Source organism: Mauremys reevesii, linkage group 1, assembly GCF_016161935.1.
Source record: "Mauremys reevesii isolate NIE-2019 linkage group 1, ASM1616193v1, whole genome shotgun sequence".
NCBI lineage: Eukaryota > Metazoa > Chordata > Testudines > Geoemydidae > Mauremys > Mauremys reevesii.
In genome coordinates this window covers 294,948,776-294,967,847 of record NC_052623.1, presented here as the reverse complement: position 1 = coordinate 294,967,847, position 19,072 = coordinate 294,948,776, and the positions used below count along the sequence as shown (strand labels likewise).

General features: G+C 42.1%; 1 protein-coding gene across 4 annotated transcripts in view; it reads right to left on the bottom strand.

Annotated features, from left to right (window-relative positions):
- The window catches only part of PTPRR (protein tyrosine phosphatase receptor type R), a 219,996-nt gene that overhangs the window by 73,626 nt on the left and 127,298 nt on the right, over positions 1 to 19,072 (bottom strand). For all 4 annotated transcript variants that reach the window (XM_039520862.1, XM_039520863.1, XM_039520865.1 and 1 more), the window contains exon 6: positions 13,673 to 13,935. In XM_039520862.1, the coding sequence (XP_039376796.1) occupies positions 13,673 to 13,935 (263 nt within the window). The remainder of the gene's footprint in view (positions 1 to 13,672; positions 13,936 to 19,072) is intronic.

Genomic DNA, 19,072 nt, shown 5'->3' with positions numbered 1-19,072 from the left:
TTCATCCAACTCATTATTTTAATCACCATTTAAATTGGTAACCACCATCTCCTCCACTGACCATATGCCAAATATAGAAATATATGTGTTTGTTCAAACTGGAGAAGAGAGTACACCTATTAAGTTACAGGGACTGTCATAATGATAATGACAGCCATGAGAATTTCTGAATGGTTCAACGCCTGTCATTCATGGCATGATGTTTTATCTTATTGCTCTGATTCTTGGCACAAGCTTAACATCACACAAGGTTTTTCCTCCACAATCAGAGCTCAGTCCAGCATTCTGCTCAAATTCACCATACCCACACATTATGTTATGTGGGGTTCTATATGATGCAGTTTTAGATGTCATCTTTCCTCCTCTTAGATCTTGCAGTTTACTTTTTCTTATAATACTCGACATTCTGGTGCTTGCTGTGATTTTCACTGGAGATGACAGACTGAGATGTCACATGGCCTTCTTTTTAGTGCCCAGTGGCTATTTTAACAGAGGTTTTCACAGTGCAGGGTTCAGCATATAAAGTCCATTGGAAGTCCTCCCCCCTTTGCAGTGGATTCTAACTGGCTTGTCTTAATTTAGCATAAGTTTGAACCCTAGCAATGATTCCTCACAGTTACAGCTAGAGGTAATTATTGATGTTTCGATTCACTGGCAGTTTCCAAATAATTGGAAAGAAAAACTGGTTTGTGTTGAACTGAACCCAAAAATTCCTCCCCCCCCACCCCCATTTCAGCAAATCAAAAAAGGGCATGCCAGGTTGAACAAAACATGTAATTTGACCTGAAAGGTTTTGTTTCTGGGAACTTTTAAAGGACTAGATTCACAAAATGGCCAGAGGAAGGAGATGGCAGTGCCACCCACCTCATAACTTTTAGCCTAGTGGCTAGGACACTTAATTGGGATGGAGGACAGCCAGGTTTGAATCCACACTCTGATGCAGGCATCTGATCCCAGGTGTCTCCCGTCCCAGGTGTTAGGCTATTCTGGGGTGGGTCTCTCCCAATCTCTCCTGTTGAAGATGTTCCACTTTATATAAATAATTAAATATTCATTGAAGCAGAGACTTGAATTTGGGTCTCCCCCTCCCAGGTGAATGTCCTATTACCAGGCCATAGAGTCATTCTCACACTCTCTGGCCCAATGGCTATTCAAGTATTTTATACAAAGTTGAACAGCTTAATTAGGGGAGATGGAGTGGGACCCACTCAGTATACCCTATAACACAGTGCTTGGGGAGCTCTCCTGGGAAGGAAGAGACCTGGGTTTAAATCCCTGCACCAGAGCAGGGATTCAAACCAGGGTCTCCCACATCCCAGGTGAGTGCCCTAACCGCTTAGCTAAAAGTTACAAGTCAGATCCTCCTTCTTATACAGTAACTCCTCACTTAAAGTCATTCCGCTTAATGTTGTTTCATTGTTATGCTGCTGATCAATTAGGGAGCATGCTCATTTAAAGTTGTGTAATGCTCCTTTCTAACATTGTTTGGCAGCTGCCTGCTTTGTCCACTGCTTGCAGGAAGAGCAGCCCCTTGCAGCTAGCTGGTGGGGCCTTGTAACCAGGGTGGACCGGCAGACCCCCTATCAGCTCCCCATTCCCCTAAGTTCCCTGTGGTGCAGCAGCCCAGCAGGCTATCAATCGCAGGCTATCAACTGCTGTCCCTCCCGCAACTGCCATGTGCTGCTCCTGCCCTCTGCCTTGGAGCTGCTCCCAGAGACTCCTGCTTGCTGTGCAGGGGAAGCGGGGGGCCTAATGTCAGGGTGTCCCTCTCCCCCCTGCTCCTGCACCCCGCTTATCCCTTCTCCATATAGAGCAGGGAGGGGACACGGATGGAGAGAGACAGAGAGAGCTTGGGGCAGCAGCTGCTGTCTCAACTTCCTGATCCACTTAAAAAGACAATGCACTTAAGAGTGGGTCAGCTTACTTAAAGGGGCAGTGTTCATCTCTCTCTCTTCCCCACACACCAGGTGTGTGTCTGTCTCTGTTTGCTATGCTGTCTCCCCTCCCTCCTGTTCGTGCTGCCTTGTGTGAGAGGCTACATTAACGTGTTAACCCTTGAGGGCTCAGCCGAGTGCTAGTTCATCACTTAGCAGCAAGGCATTCCCTGGGAAATATCCCTTCTTCTCCCTCTAACTTCACCACCTCAACCAAGCTTCACAATCATCATAGCTGTGAACAGTATTAAATTGTTTGTTTAAAATGTATACTGTGTGTATATCTATATAATATATAGTTTTTTGTCTGGTGAAAAAAATTTCCCTGGAACCTAACCCCCTCTATTTACATTAATTCTTATGGGGAAATTGGATTTGCTTAACATCATTTTGCTTAAAGTCGCATTTTTCAGGAACATAACTACAATGTTAAGCGAGGAGTTACTGTACAGCCATTTTGTGAATCTAGCCCAAAATTTATTTTCCGGTGGAAACTATTTGGGTCGACCAAAACTGCATTTTTCAGCTAATAAACTATTCGTCGATTTTTTTTTGCCTACCTCTAGTTACAGCATGTGAAGGGACATGCCCTTACTCCGGTGCGGAGGAGACTAACAAGCTCTTCTGGGCCTGTTCAGCACTAACAAGGCACACTGGCATGGCTTGTTTTGCCTGGAGGGGACGAGCATAAAAAGGGAAACCTGTCACAGGAAGGAGTGGTGAACAGGAATACTCCACTTCAGAGGCTGCTGAGGCAACAGAGACAGGGCAGGCAGAAGGAGACAGTCACAGGCCACACTGCTCACAAAGCTGTGCTGACTGGTAGCAAAGCAGTATGCCCCAAAAGGAGGGACAGAAGGTAGGCCTCACTAAGGGGTAACAGACTCTGATAGACCAAACTCATAGAGCTCAATCCTAAAAGACTGCCTGAGAGACAGGTCACCTTTGCCTTTATTTCTTTTCAGCCAGATTCTCCTCTCTCATATGGGAAAAAGAGGAGAGAGGAACTTTCTTTTGCCTGTTTGATTCAGAGAACTCCCGCATGTGTTGCGAACTAAGGGTAAAGAGAGTATAAATGATCGGCAGTGGGGCCGGGGGTCAAGGGATCCCCTACCCCACCCCCCAGCAAATTCTAAATTCTCATTTTTAGTCTTCATTTCACATACCTGTCATATGTTCCCTCAATTCGCTGGGCTGTATTCTCCCTTGCACTACATCTTGTTGTATTCATTTTCACTTGAGAAAAGTAAGTGCAAAGTGGGTCTAAAATACCACCAGCTCAGAATGATGGTGCTTTACAACCGCTTTGCACATGAGAAAATGACTGCACAAACTGCAGAGCAGTGGAGGATCTAGCCTGTATTGTTTCCAAAGCAATAATCACAATGGAGATTGCATGTGGATGTCATTGTTTAGAATGGTCACAGCATTAGTAGGTGGAAAATCTTTATAGCTATTTTGGTGCTGGAATATAAGTGATTGAAGAGACTTTAGAAGTAATAATTGCAGATTCTACAACACTTCTTAGTTGTCACTTCTTACAATACATCAGGATCATTATTTCTAACTTTCCCAGCTTTGGGTGTGTGAAATATTTAACTGAATTTGGTTGAACAAATCCAGGTTATCCCTATAATACCCCTGTGTTATTTAGCTTAGATGCCATATTACAAAAACTTGGAATGATAATTGTAATAATAATTGGAGTTTCCCACACCTGAACCATTCTTTTTAAGTGAAAAATCTGAGGAACGGTCCCAGATTGAGGTGTTAATACATGAGGTTTTGGAACAAATTGGTACCATAAAAAAAACAGTAATAAGTCAGTAGGACCAGACGGTATTCGCCCAAGAGTTCTGAAGGAACTTTAATATGAAATTGCAGAACTGTGGTATGTAACCTATCACTAAATCAACTTCTTTATCAGATGACTGGGGGATAGCTAATGTGATGTCAATTTTTTAAAAAAGGGTCAAGAAGTGATCCTGGCATTTCCAACTTCAGTACCGGCAACTGATTGGAACTATAGTAAAAACAGAATTATCAGACACATAGATGAACATGATTTGTTGGGAAAGCATCAACACAGCTTTTGTAAAGGGAAATCATGCTTCACCAATCCACTAGAATTCTTTGAGGGGGGTCCACAAACTTGTGGGCAAAGGTGATCTATAGGATATAGTGTACGTGGACTTTCAGAAAGCCCTTGACAAGGTTCCTCACCAAAGGCTCTTAAGCAAAGTAAGCAGTCATGGGATAATAGGGAAGGTCCGCTCGTGGATCAGTAACTGGTTAAAAGACAGAGAAAAGAGGGTAGGAATAAATTGTCAGTTTCCACAATGAAGAGAGGTAAATAGTGTTCCCCAGGGATCTGTACTGAGACCAGTGCTGGTCAACATATTCATAAATTATCTCAAAAAAGGAGTAAACAGCGATGTGGCAAAATTTGCAGATAATACAAAATTACTCAGATAATTAAGTCCAAAGAAGACTGTGGAGAGTTACAAAGAGATCTCACAAAACTTGGGTCACTGGACCAGAAAATGGCAGATGAAATTCAATGTTGATAAATGCAAAGTAAATGCATGCGAGTGTGGTGAAGTGTACACAGTGAAGCACCTGCTTGTTTGCCAACTCCTGGGGAGATCCGTACAAAGGAGGATCTTGCTGCACCAATGGAATGAGCCATCACTTGTACACAGTTCTGGAAAAACATCTAGTTTGTGACTGGGACATGAAAAGAAGAAGTGCTTTACTAGTCAGACTACAATTTAAAATACCAAATCACTATCCATCAGATTCTGATTTTGGTTACAATGTGTAAATCAGATTAACTATGGACTAGCTGAGATAAAAATTAGGCTTGACCCTTTTGTTGGAAAAATATTGGTTTGCAGGCCAATTCATAAGAGTTTAAATAGAAAAATAAATGATCATGCAGCATGCAATATGACAGAAGAGAAAGTGTAAGCCCCAAGGAACTATTGCAGTGCCTCACAGGAGACATATATTGGAGAATATTAGTTCTCCTGCTTGTTGGGTCAGTAATGGGACCAGGCATTCTGCCAGTATAACAGGTCTTTGTCACTTAGGGAAACAGGGGAATGCCAGCAAACAGCAATTTTCAAGCACTCTCTGCTGAATAATTTACAAGATTCTAAAAGGCCTTAAAGAAGGCCCTTCACCTTTCCTAGCCAAGAATCACTAAATAACCAGAATGAAAAAAGGGATCAAGAAACATAGCTTAGATGGAGCCCATCTATCATCTCTATGCCATTCACATATATCTTTAACCACCATCTCTTCCATGGGCAAACATTTACTATATGCCAAATTGGAAAGACATCTTTTTATTAATACTAGAGAAAAGAATTAATCTATTGAGTTATAGTGCCTGTTTTGGTCATGATAGCCTTGCCATGCTGCCTTTCCTCAAAACCAGAACAAACGTTGAAATGGAACACTTTAGCTAACATTCTGCTGAATGAGTATTTCAAGATCCACTTCAGTGAAATAGGGAGCTGCTCAAAGGGACACTTGAAAACCTTCAGCTAAAAGTGATCCAGGACAGGAATCCAAAGCCGGGCAACTGAAAGGGCTGCAGAAAGAAATGTGCCCAGTCTTTTCTTTTTCCTATTCAGGAATGAAACCCAAGATACATTGCAATCTTTTCTTCCTCCTCTAGATGTCACTCTCCCATCGTCAACAATTTGACTGCGACAAAGCCCGTAGTTCAGATGTAAGTAACTCTCATATCACAAGTATCAGAGGGGTAGCCGTGTTAGTCTGGATCTGTAAAAGCAGCAAAGAGTCCTGTGGCACCTTATAGACTCATATCACACAAGTTTTGATCTTTCTTCAAAGTAAGCTCTGTGTGGTGTTTAGATGTTGCTTGTAATTATTAGAACTGGGAGCACTGGCTGTTGGGAGTCTGAAAGGACAGGAAAGAGTGGGAGGAGTTGAGGAGGCTGAGTGAGAGTTACTAAGGGTGCAGCAGCAGCTTGGTTCACAGGTTTCCACTGTAAAAATAAAGTCCTGTTGAAGTTGTTAGTACCTTGCTTGGTTGATACAACATTTTGGCAATGAGGATGGATCTTCTGCCTCTGAACCCACCTGCACCCTTTCTGCAAAGCGCAGGTGAGTCTCTAATTGCTTTTACCGTCTGGATCCATATGTTTGAGACTTATCTGCTTGCAATCAGTGTTACAGAGATTTCTGAAGTAAGAAAGCGTGCTCTGCTCATCCATTGCCTTGGAGCAGAAGGGCAGCGTATATTTTACACTTTTCCCCTTGCAGATGATAAATATGAGACTGCGCTCACTGCGTTAAAGATTTTTTTGCTGCCAAAATGAATGTAGTAGCTAATTGCTACAGATTTCGCCAGCGTGAGCAGAAACCAGGGGAGACTATAATGCAGTATATTGCTTCCCTGAGGAGTCTGATTGTAACTTGTGACTTTGGGAATATGGCAGATGAGATGATCAGAGACCAGCTCATTGAGAAAACAACCAGGCTTCGTGTAAGAGAACGCTTACTTTTAGAACCACAACTTACACTAGAAAAAGCAAAACCATTGCTACTCAGACTGAGTCAGTACAGCTGAAACCAAAATAATGAGCAGAGATACGGAAAGCACAGTCCAGGCTGTGACTCCTTTGCTGAAAAGTTCACTATCGCTGCAGACAAACAATTGCAAGAGGAAAACTAATAAAAAGCCACTGAACCAGCAAATGCAAAATACAGTAAAAGCATGCTTTTGCTGTGGATCCCCACAACATCTTGCAAGCGACACAGGATATCCAGCTAAAGTAGCTCAGTGCAATCATTGCAAAAAGATTGGGCATTTTGCTAAAGTATGTCGCAGTAGCCAGTTCAATCAACAAGTGCATGCAATTACAATACCAGATGTTACTGTGGTGAGTGTGGACAAAATCACTACTGCACATATTCCAGAACAGATAAAGTGCACTGTAAACGTTTCCGCCATACCCTCAGGCAAATCACACTCTATTCAGCTAATGTTGGACACTGGCTCAGCAGTATCTATACTACCTGATTCCATTTATTTGCATTACTTTAAAGATGTGCCTCTTACTGAACCCAAACTTCACTTGGTGTGCTATTTGAAAAACCATATTCCAGTACATGGCTGCCTGCGAGCAATAGTTACTTTTGGTGATTGCTGTGTAACTGCAGAGTTCTACATTGTCCACAAAGGCACTCCTATCCTTGGCAGAGATTTATCGGCTGCTTTAAATCTCAGGGTAGTTAATGGACGAATTGATCTTCCTTAGCAAAGCACTCTTGCGGTACATACACCAGTTTCAGCTGGGACCCAACACCGGGTTGAGGAGAAACTTGGCTGTGCTTATGGGTTTCTAAATAAAGTTAAAATGCGGAATAATGTGATGCCTGTACAACAGAAATTACGGCGCTTACCATTTTCAGTCAGGGAAGCTCTTTCAGAGGAACTTAGAAAATTTGTTCAAAATGACATTATTGAAGAAATTAACTCCTCGGAATGGGTTTCACCTATAGTGGTGATGCAGAAGAAGGGTGGAGGCATTCGCCTTTGTGTGGACTTAAGGGAGCCAAATAAAGCTATTGTGATTGACAGCCATCCTCTTCCTCACATAGAAGAAGTATTTGCAGAACTCCGTGGAGTAAAGATGTTTTCTACTCTTGATTTGCAGAGCGCATACCACCAGGTTATGTTGCACGAAGACAGCAGAGACCTCACAGCATTTATTATGCATGAGGGACTATTTCGTTTTAAACGTGTTCCATACAGTCTCGCATCAGCCCCAAGTGCCTTCCAAAAAATGATGTCATTGATTCTGAAGCATCAACATGGAGTTCAGTGCTATTTGGATGATATTATCATGCTTGGAACTACCACTGAGGAGCATGATAATAACCTGCAGTCTGTACTAAACTGCATCAGCAAAGCAGACCTCAAGCTCAATAGGTCCAAATGTAAATTTAGACAAACTGAACTCTCCTTTCTGGGGCATACAATTTCACAGGCTGGACTAAAACCTGATCCAGAGGGAGGGGGAGGAATAGCTCAGTGGTTTGAGCATTGGCCTGCTAAACCCAGGGTTGTGAGTTCAATCCTTGAGGAGGCTACTTAGGGATCTGGGGCAAAAATTGGTCCTGCTAGTAAAGGCAGGGGGCTGGACTAGATGACCTTTCAAGGTCCCTTCCAGTTCTAGGAGATTGGTATATCTCCCTTTATTACCAGATCATATCCTAGCAATTTCAAATGCTCCTCCTCTAACAGATTTGCAAACCTTACATTCCTTCTTGTGTCTTACCTCCTGATATGCAAAATTCATTCCCAATTATGCTTCTGTCATTGAACCATTACGAGAATTACTACAGAGAAGTTCAACCTTAGCGTGGACAACGGATGCACAAGCTAGTTTCAAAATGGTGAAAGACTTGATTGTACATAGTCCAGTACTTGCACTATTCAGTCCCGCATTGTCCACAATTATAACTACTGATGCTTCTGATTATGGACTTGGGGCCGTTCTCACACAACTTCATGAGGACAACACAGAGAGGACTGTTGCATTTGCTTCAAGGACACTGAGTAATGCTGAGAGAAAATATTCTACAGTCGAAAAAGAAGCGCTTGCTTGTGTCTGGGCTACTGAAAAATGGAGAACTTACCTGTGGGGCCGCACGTTCAAGTTGTGCACAGACCACAGCCCTTTGACGACGTAGCTCACCACGAAAGGACTGGGAAGAGCAGGATATCGTATTGCTAGATGGCCTGCAAGACTACTCTCTTTCAATTATGACCTGGAATACAAGCCTGGAAACAAAAATGTGGTAGCTGATTGCCTTTCTCGCCTGCCTTTGCCTTCACCAGATGGTCCACAGGAGGATGAGGATGTAGAAGTTGCGCTTATTACAAGCACTCTTACTGCAGTTACAAGAGAACAATTTCAAGCTGCTTGTTCAGCATGTCCAATTCAACAAAAACTACGGGAATTTCTGACAAAGAGATGGCCCAGTAATCCTAAAAACCTTGACCCAGTTTTGCTGCCTTATTTTAGAGTTCGGGATGAACTTTCTTTGCTCAATGGCTGTGTGCTACGAGGTACACACCGGCTACTTGTTCCAGAAGAATTACAGTAAAAACTCATACACCTGGCACATGATACTCATCAAGGAATTGTCAGAACCAAACAATTACTATGGGATCTGTATTGGTGGCCAGGGATAGACTCTCAAACTGAAGCACTGATAAAATCCTGTGTCACTTGCCAAATGCATGATAAGAGAGCAGTGACATGTACCCCTCCATTACAGCCTGTTCCTCTTCCTGAATCTGCATGGGAAAAAGTGGTGATTGACATTGTAGTACTGCTCCAATTGACTGTCATTACGCCATCTCTTTAATAGACTATTTCAGTAAATGGCCTGAGGTAGCGTTTACATTGCAAATCTCTTCTGTTACAGTAATTAAGTTCCTTTCTTCAGTTTTTAGCAGGGAAGGTAACCCCAAAGAACTGGTTTCCGATAATGGTAGTCAATTTACTTCTCTGGAGTTTGAAACCTTTCTAGCAGAGAGGAACATTTTACACAGAAGGTCATCCCTATATTACCCTCAAGCCAACAGGGAAATTGAACGGTTTAACAGAAGTTTGAAAGAGAGTTTGCAAACAGCTAAACTGGAAGGGCGATTGTGGATACCCTTCACTACTGATTTCTTGCAAGCATACCGGGCTACACGACATGCCACAATGCAAAGATCAACCACAGAGTTACTGCATGGGAAACAGATGAATACTAAACTGAACATTGCTGGATTGTTAAAGGCATGACCTGATGCCCCAAACGAGGATGAGGTGAGAAAAACAGTTGAACAGAACCAAGCAAAGTATAAGGCTTTCACAGACAAGTGGCGGGGTGATAAGGAACCAACGTTTGAGTGTGGTTCCTTTGTTAGAATACAAAAACCTGGAATTTTACGCAAAGGGGGACCATAAATTCACAGCTCCTCTTAAAATCATTGAGAAGAAGGGACCTTACACCTATCAACTTTCTGATGGGCAGGTATGGAATTCTTCTTATCTTGCACCTGCCTATGCACCAAGAGGAGATTATGCCAACACCCAGTCTGCATTGGATGACTTCACCATAGAACCAACACAACAAGACATTGCATTGGAACCGGGGCTTGAGAGACGGCCTGTCAGACCCAGATGACCACCTGTCTGGACTAGAGACTATGTTATGTAGTATCTACAGTTTTTCCAGTGTAATATTTCTGCCAGTAGTATAGTGTCTTGTTTCCTATTTGTTCCTGTGGTTAGAACAAGAATGTTTATTTTAATTGGGAGAGTTTCTTAAGAGAGGAGAGAATGCAGTGTTTAGATGTGCTTGTAATTATTAGAATTGGGAGCACTGGCTGTTGGGAGTCTGAAGGACAGGAAACAGGAAGGATGGGGGAGGAGTTGAGGAGGCTGAGTGAGAGTTACAGAGAGTGCAGCAGCAGCTCGGTACAGAGGTTTCCACTGTAAAAATAAAGTCCTGTTGAAGTTGTTAGTACCTTGCTTGGTTGATACAACACTCTGTTACAAAGAATTCCTAATAAACAATGGTAGTTTCAGGATATATAGTTGGTAATGAAGGCTGAGGTTTGGTGTGATTTTGATAAATTCCGTTAGCAGGAAATAAAGCCTTATTCTCCCCCCTAAAATTAAAGTCATGCAAGTATTTCATCTCTCTTCCCTATTTTACCACTACTGCTACAGATGGACCAATAATTTGGGATCATAATGGTACCAGGAAGGCAATCAGACTTTTTCTCAACTGCCTTAATCATGGTATTACAGTCCCAGAGTATGTGTTGCATATATTTTATTAGAGACATTAAATACATCTGATAAATGCAAATGTTAGCTGCATAGCCTATTGAGAAAACCCTTTATTATATCAAATGATAAGCAAGATTCTTGCTAGAGAAAGAGGCAGCAAAAGATGTGCAAAGAATCTACTGAATCATTCATAAACAAAATATATTTTAAGAAGCTGGACAAACCACAGAATTGTTTCAGCGATACATCAATAGCGGTAACTGTGAACAGTGTTTACTTCTGTACCAAACGTCTCCGTTCTTTTTTAACAAGGAGAGATTTAGAGAGCCAAACCCTGACCTGGCACAGCTCTGCAGTCCAGCCGGGACACCCAGTCAAGACTGGGTAGGAGAAGGTTTTCCCATTCAATGAGAATTTTTGAGATTTCTAAAGTTTTGCCTGTCTCAGATCTTGACAAAAAGTCAAAATCTTGAAAATTTTCACAAACCAAAAATCCAACCAACCAACCAAGTAAATAAATAAAAGGTTCTAATCAATGGAAACTTTTCAATTTCAAAAATGTTTCATTTGATTTCAGTGGGGTTTTTTCCCACCTTTTTGGTCTAAATTTACTAAAAGTTTGAAACAAAAAGTCACTTTGACTCAAAAAACTGCATATTTCTAGTTTGAAAATGTCACAATGTCCCATGTTACCAATTTCAAAGCTCCCTCCCGCTCCTTCTGAATTGGGAGATCTGCCAAAACCAACCCTGTTTCATGAGGCGTTTTAGTTTTGATGAATTGGCATTTTGGGGGCAAAAACAATTTGTCAAAAAATTCCCCAGCAGCTTTCCGTAGAGTGGAACGTCTGTGTGAGTGGGGAGCCCTGCAGGCAGAAATCATAGTGCTTCTCTGCTATTGCCCAACCTCTATCCCCTCCTCAAGAGGTGGAGTCACAGATTCCCCCCTTGCTGCCAAATATGGCAGTGGGGTCACCCATTTGATGAGTGACATCAAGAGAGAGGGAATTGTACCCATGACATTCTTGCTTATGGGGGCAGATCAAGCCTTCCTTGCTGGATGATGTTGATTAGTTATATTGCAGTCATGCCTAAGGAACGCAGACAAGGATTAGGGTGCCCTCGTACACCATGAAGACAGTCCCCACCCTAGAGAGTTCACAAACTGGGATTTGAATAATACACAGCCAGTGAATCAACAGACAAAAAGAGGGAGAACAAGGTAATGGCAGAGAGCAGTGCAACGCCAAACTAAAGAAAGCCAAGGCATTAGGCACACCCTACATGGTGCCTCCATGTTGCAACCCCCATGCCATGGCACTGCCCCTATGTTGTGGTCTATTTGGGGTAGAAAGGTTTCAGAGTCGACGGGGCAGTTCTCTGAGCTTTTGATTTAGCCTGTTTGCAGACCCAAAGGTATTAGTTGCCCTCAGATGCCAATGCCCACTAAGACTTTGCAGGATGCAAAGGAAAGGTTGGAATTGTGACCTGAGACTATGTCTACGGATAGGGTTGTCAGGTGTACAGTTTTCGACTGGAGCACCTGGTCGAAAATGAATTCTGGTGGTTCCGGTCAGCACTGCTAGTGCTGCACTGCCAACTGGCCATTAAAACTCTGGTTGGCAGTGCAGCAAGGCTAAGGCAGGCTCTCTGCCTGCCTTGGCTCTGTGAAGCTCCCAGAAGCAGCCGGCATTTCCCTCTGGGTCCTAGGAAAGGCGTGGCTATGGAGGCTCCATGTGCTGCCCCTGTCTCGAGCGCCGACTCTGCAGCTCCCATTGGGCAGGAACTGCAGCCAATGGGAGCTACAGGGGTGGTGCCTGAGGATGGGGGTGGTGCACAGAGCCGCCTGGCTGAGCCTCTGCCTAGGAGCTGGAGGGAAATGCCAGCTGCTTCTGGGAGTTGCTTAAGGTAAGTGCTGCCTGGCGCTTGCACCCTGAAACCCCTCCCACACCCCAACCCCCCTGCCCCAGCCCTGAGCCCCTTTCTGCACCCAAACTCCCACCCAGAGTCTGCATCCTCTCCCTCATTCTGAACCCCCCAGCCTAGAGTTCCCTCCTAGACCCCAAACCCCTCATTCCTGGCCCCACACTAGAGCCCGCACCCCCAGCTGGAGCCTTCTCCCCTCCTCCCCACACTCCAGCCTCCTGCCACAGCCCTGAGCTCTTTCCCACACCCAAACTCCCTCCCTGAGCCCACAACCCCTGAGTGCTCTAGCACTCTGAACCCCTCAGCCCGGAGCCACCATCACCCTGAACCTCTCATTTCTGGTCTCACCTCAGAGCCTGCACCCCCAGCCCAGAGCCCTCACTCCCTCCTAGACCCCAATCCCTTGCCCAGCCTGGTGAAAGTGACCGAGGGAGCGAGGGTGTTTGGTTTTCTGCAATTGGAAAGTTGTCAAACCTAGCTACGAGGCTGTTTAATTGGAATGTAAATGGTTTGGGCTTGGGCTGGAATCAGGCTCTGGAACCCCGTGATGGGGGAAGGTCCTAGAGCCCATGCTCCACCCCAATCCTGAACATCGTAATTAAACAGCTCGCTGGCCCAAGCCTGAGTCAGCTGACACAGGCCAGCTGCAGGTATTTGATTGCAGTGTAGACATATCCTGAGGCAACTCAGGGTGGGATTTCTGTCTGGTAGGAAGTATGATGGGGGACGGATAAACAGTTCATGTGACTGATGATCAAATGTGTGACAGGGTGCGAGGGAAAAGAAGTGCTGCTGCTTTGGTCGATTATTACTTCGTATTGTCCAACGTTCGTGTGTTTTAAAATGTATGTCAAAGGCACTCAGTGTGTTCGATGGGCACCTTTTAGTGCTTCTCTGAAGGAGGAGGTGCACATCAAACTATGCTACGAGCTCTGAAAATGAGACAGTAAATATTGAGTGTGCTGGGGCATAATCCTACCTTTCTTGAAGGCCCACAGGTTTCATTTTGAAAGGTGATGGACTGGCAGAGAGTGGAGGTTTGATCTCAGGAACACATTGGCCTTGGGGGTCCACTATGACATTAACAACTTTAGGAGCCTGTTCAGGTTGGACCATTCTGTTTGCTGTCTTGTACTCGGACCGAGTTGTCTGCAGGGGAATGGGTGAAAGGTGGATCTCCTGTTTTTTCTCCTTATCTTGTCGCAGTGAGAACTGAATTTTTTCCTTTAATCTGTACAGAACCTATAGAAACAGAAAGGAAAGAGTATTAATTTTTATCCCAACTACTGTGTAAACAAAGTAAAGGAATAATTACAAATGCTTAGGATTGATATATATAATATGAATGATTTCTAGAAGGATTCCACAACTTGTGGGCTGAAGTATTTCCAAAAAAAAGGGTAAACATTTCTATTATATAAACCATGACTGGCACACAGGTAGTAGGAGGTTTTAGAAGTTCTCATTGCTAACTAATAATTATTTTTAATACAGTTACTGCAGCTGTATTATTAAAGAGATAAATAAAACATAATGGGAGATAGTTGTCACAAAAATCATTGTATAGAAAGAAATACTGGTAAACAAAGTAATTATAGAAAAGTTTCACAAAATATTAACACCAAAATACAATAGTGCAATATATCATCTGATGCTTATGAAACATCCAGACTCATCTTTCCCTAACTAATGTCCTAAATTTGTTTTAGAGTTTCAAAATACTTGTTTACTCATTGTACAAAGAGCTGTTACCAGAACAGAATAATTTTACAAGGTCACCTTTGCAACACTATTGTGCTATTATTTCAGCACTTCAGGTTTATAATACTTCAAAAAACACTCCAGGATTCATTTTGACTCTAAATGTTTCAGAAATGTCACATGTTTTTGTTTGTTTCCTTGGGGAAGGTAGACAGTAGATTTCTTGTAGCTTGAGACATTTTTAAAATCTCCTCTACCAAGAAGTACAGAATGATCCTTAATAAAACCCAACATATGCAGAATAGGTTCAGCTGATTGTGGACTGGTGCCATTTCAAAATTTAAAACTTGTGTTTTTACAATAGCCAAAATGTTAACATCCAAGAACTCCATCTAATCTGGATTCCACTATCCACTCATTGCCCCTTGGGTATCAGCTATCTGTAGTAACTACTTTTCATAATGTCATATTAATTCTGGATTCTGCTCTGCTGACCTCAGTGGAGTTCCATGTCAAAGATACACTGGCTTGGCAGTGACTGTGAAGGTAACAAGGGCCCCATTTTTGCCATTGCATAGGACCCCGACACTATGTTTCTTTAGCAGATATGGAGTTAATGCTTTTGGAAGAAGACACAAGCTCTTCTGAGCTGCGGTTGTGTCACTTTAGATGATCTCTTCTAGTGTTTTTTAAATAAGAAGAAAATCTATGAAACTTACAATAAGGTAAGCACTATCATGTCTCTGTAACAACTAGGGCTGTAAGGCATTTAAAAAAATAATCATGCTGTTAAACAATAACAGAATACCATTTATTGAAATATTTTTGTATGTTTTCTACATTTTCAAATATTTTGACTTCCATTACAACACAGAATACAAAATGTACAGTGCCCAGTTTATATTTTTGATTACAAATATTTGCATTGTAAAAAACAAAATAAATTATATTTTTCAATTCACCTAATACAAGTACTGTAGTGCAATCTCTTCATCATGAAAGTTGAACTTACAAATATAGAATTATGTACAAAAATAACTACATTAAAAAACAAAACAATGTAAAACTTTAGAGCCTACAAGTCCACTCAGTCCTACTTCTTGTTCAGCCAATCACTAAGACAAACAAGTTTGTTTACCTTAGCAGGAGATAATGCTGCCTGCTTCTTGTGTACAATGTCACCTGAAAGTGAGGACAAGTATTTGCATGGCACTGTTGTAGCTGGTGTCAAAAGATATTTACGTGCCAGATGTGCAAAAGATTCATATGTCCCTTCATTCTTCAACCACCATTCCAGAGGACATGTGTCCATGCTGATGACAAGTGTGCTGGATAACAATCCAAAGCAGCACAGCCCAATGCATATTCATTTTTATCATCTTAGTCAGATGCCACCAGCAGAAGGTTGATTTTCTTTTTTGGTGGTTTGGGTTCTGTAGTTTCCGCATCGGAGTGTTGCTCTTTTCAGACTTGTGAAAGCATCCGCCACACCCCGCCCCTCTCAGATTTTGGAAGGCACTTCAGATTCTTAAACTTTGGGTTGAGGGCTGTAGCTATCTTTAGAAATCTCATATTGGTACCTTTTTTGCATTTTGTCTAATCTGCAGTGAATGTGTTCTTAAAATGAACCACATGTGCCGGATCATCATCCGAGACTGCTATAACATGAAATATATGGCAGAATGCAGGTAAAACAGAGCCAGAGGCATATAATTCTCCCCCAAGGAGTCACAAATTTAATTAACATGTTATTTTTAACGAGCATCATCAGCATGGAATGGAAGCACGTCCTCTGGAATGGTGGCCAAAGCATGAAGGGGCATTCAAATGTTTAGCATATCTGGCATGTATATACCTTGCAATGCCAGCTACAAAAGTGCCATGCAAATGCCTGTTCTTACTTTCTGCTGACACTGTAAATAAGACATGGGCAGCATTATCTCCCATAAATGTAAACAAACTTGTTTGTCTTAACAATTGACTGAACAAGAAGTAGGACTGAGTGGACTTGTAGGCTCTAAAGTTTTGCATTGTTTTGTTTTTGAATGCAGTTATGTAACAAAAAAAATCGACATTTATAAGTTGCACTTTCATGATAAAGAGATTGCATTTTACAGTACTTGGATGAGATGAATTGAAAAATACTATTTCTTATTTATAATTTTTACAGTGCAAATATTTGGTGGCAGGTCGTTCCCTCCGAGAGGGACTGAGGGACCCACTGCCGAATTGCCGCCGAAGAGCCCGACATGCTGCCCCTTCCCCTTGGCCGCCCCAAGCACCTGCTTGCTCAGCTGGTGCATGGAGCCAGCCCTGTCTACAGGGGAGTCCACAAGCTCCTGAGTAATTGAGGAACATAATGTGTTGCTTCTACTTCCCTTTGCCACAAATCCAGGAACTTTTATGGTGCTTCCACTCAGTGAGGCTCCATGAGTACTCTCACTCAAGCCCCTGTGTCAGGGCCTGTCACTGCCTAGCCCTATGTGTGTGACTGGATATAGGTTGTACATCCATTTTCATGGTAATATTCAAAGATTAATATTTCAGTGTGAGCTTGGAATTGTCCCATTTACGAGCAATTCACCCATTAGGCAGGCCTCAGTAACATATGTAAACACTATATTTATTTAATTGAGTTAGAGAATAAATTACATAAGTAAAGTGAGCAAGATTTGGAGGAAAATAGCCCTAATTGTATTACAAAACCCAACAGGTATATTGGATAAATAAATACAGATGTTTGAGATATTCTAACCACTTTCCTCCTACAAATCATTTTGGGCTTCTCTGCTTTCTGATAATTCCTAGATACTTGATTATGGGAATATCACTCTGCCATTCATGGCACAACATTTTAAATCACGTATTTACATTGCCTTCTTTCAATGTGATGTCTCATTTGGAGGCACAGTCAGTTAGGTCTTTGGGGTCCATCTAGACTAGCATAATTTCCTACCTCTCTCCAATACTCTGCTATTTGAGCATAGAAAAAAAAAACCCAGTAAATTTAGATCTCACCAATAACAAGCTGTGAAATGAGTTAAGGAACCATGTTTGGTCTTCATTTAGACATGGTTTCTGCTAACAAGGTTTGCCCAAACAGTGTGGATGGGGAAAAATCATATCAAAACCGTGTTTAAAAAGGCATTCTGGATTTTTAAAAAAGGTTTTTAAGAACGGTTTGGCTCTAACAACAATAGCCAACAAAACTATGCAAGTAACCAATTTAGTTACAGCCATGTTTAAAGAAAGCTTAGGGCTAGTCTACACTTACCAGCCGGGTCGACGCGGTGAGTTTGACTTCTCGGAGTTCGAACTATCACGTCTAATCTGGACGCGATAGTTCGAACTCCGGAAGCGCCGCGATCGACTCCGGTACTCCACCACTGCAAACGGCGGTGGCGGAGTCGACCTTGGAGCCGCGGACTTCGATTCCGCGGCCTCTGGATGGGTGAGTAGTTCGAACTAGGGTACTTCGAATTCAGCTACGCTATTCACGTAGCTGAATTTGCGTACCCTAGTTCGACCCCGCTTCTTAGTGTGGACCAGCCCTTAGACTCAGGTCAAGGCTGAGTGTAGACAAGGCCTTCATGGCATAAGGTGTCTGACCCTGTTATAGCACATGAGCTAAGGAAAGGCAGTTCTCTACAGCCACCTCAGAACACTAGGATAAATGGTACACACTAACACAGAGATACAGGATGACTGAAAAATATGAAGAAAAATCCCTAATCTTTAAAGAGTTGCTTTCTAGGACACGGTGGGACATCTTTAAATTTTGCATATACAACTCAATGAGAATGCAACTCCTCTTCCTGTCACCTCCTTGCTTGGGTCCACATGGAGTCATGAGTAGGCCTAATCTACATACACTGAAGTTCACACCTTTTGTTTCTGCCCAGAATACCTCAAAAGAGAGCTTAATTTTCACAGGCAAATTGATTTTTAACTCATATCTTTTGTTATTTCAGTGCATGAATGTGTGTGGACACTCTTACTTCAGAATAAAAGTATATTGTTTTGATTTTGCTTAAGTCACTCAATAAAGCTTACTTAAGAAAAATTGAACGAAGCCTCCTAGAAAGAGAAACTAACGCTTGGACTAGCTAGAAATTCTTGGTTAATCTCCTACTATTCCCTCAGCAATTCTACTAAGCACTGAACATAAGATGTTACCATGATGCGGTATTTTTAAAATTAATTTCATGTTTTCAAGAATAAAAAGGCCAAGTTTTGTTTTCTTTGATGTATGGGGTCATACATTGTTTGTGCATATTCCTATGATCATAGCGCTTTTGAATATCCTGAAAATTTTGTGAAGTCTAAAAGCTGTACAAACTTCAGAACAAATGATCAGTTGTGAAAATTTTTACAGGACAAGTGAATTTCCTGTTATTTAATATTCTCCTGATTAAAGTGTTTCTAAAATTCAATCAAGTGGCAGAAACCCCCTCACCCCACATGATTTTGATAAGAACCACCCTGCAAAAATAATGAATGACAACTTACATTTTTATAAACAACTAGGGCCAGTCAAAAAATGTTGAATCTCACAACTGACACAAAAAAGGGTGACTTTTTTTTGTCTTTTCTTTTTTGTGTTTGAAAAAGTCATCCTGTTTTTCAAATTTCAGAATTTGAAAACTTTTGACAAGAAAAAGGGACACTTTTTTAAAAA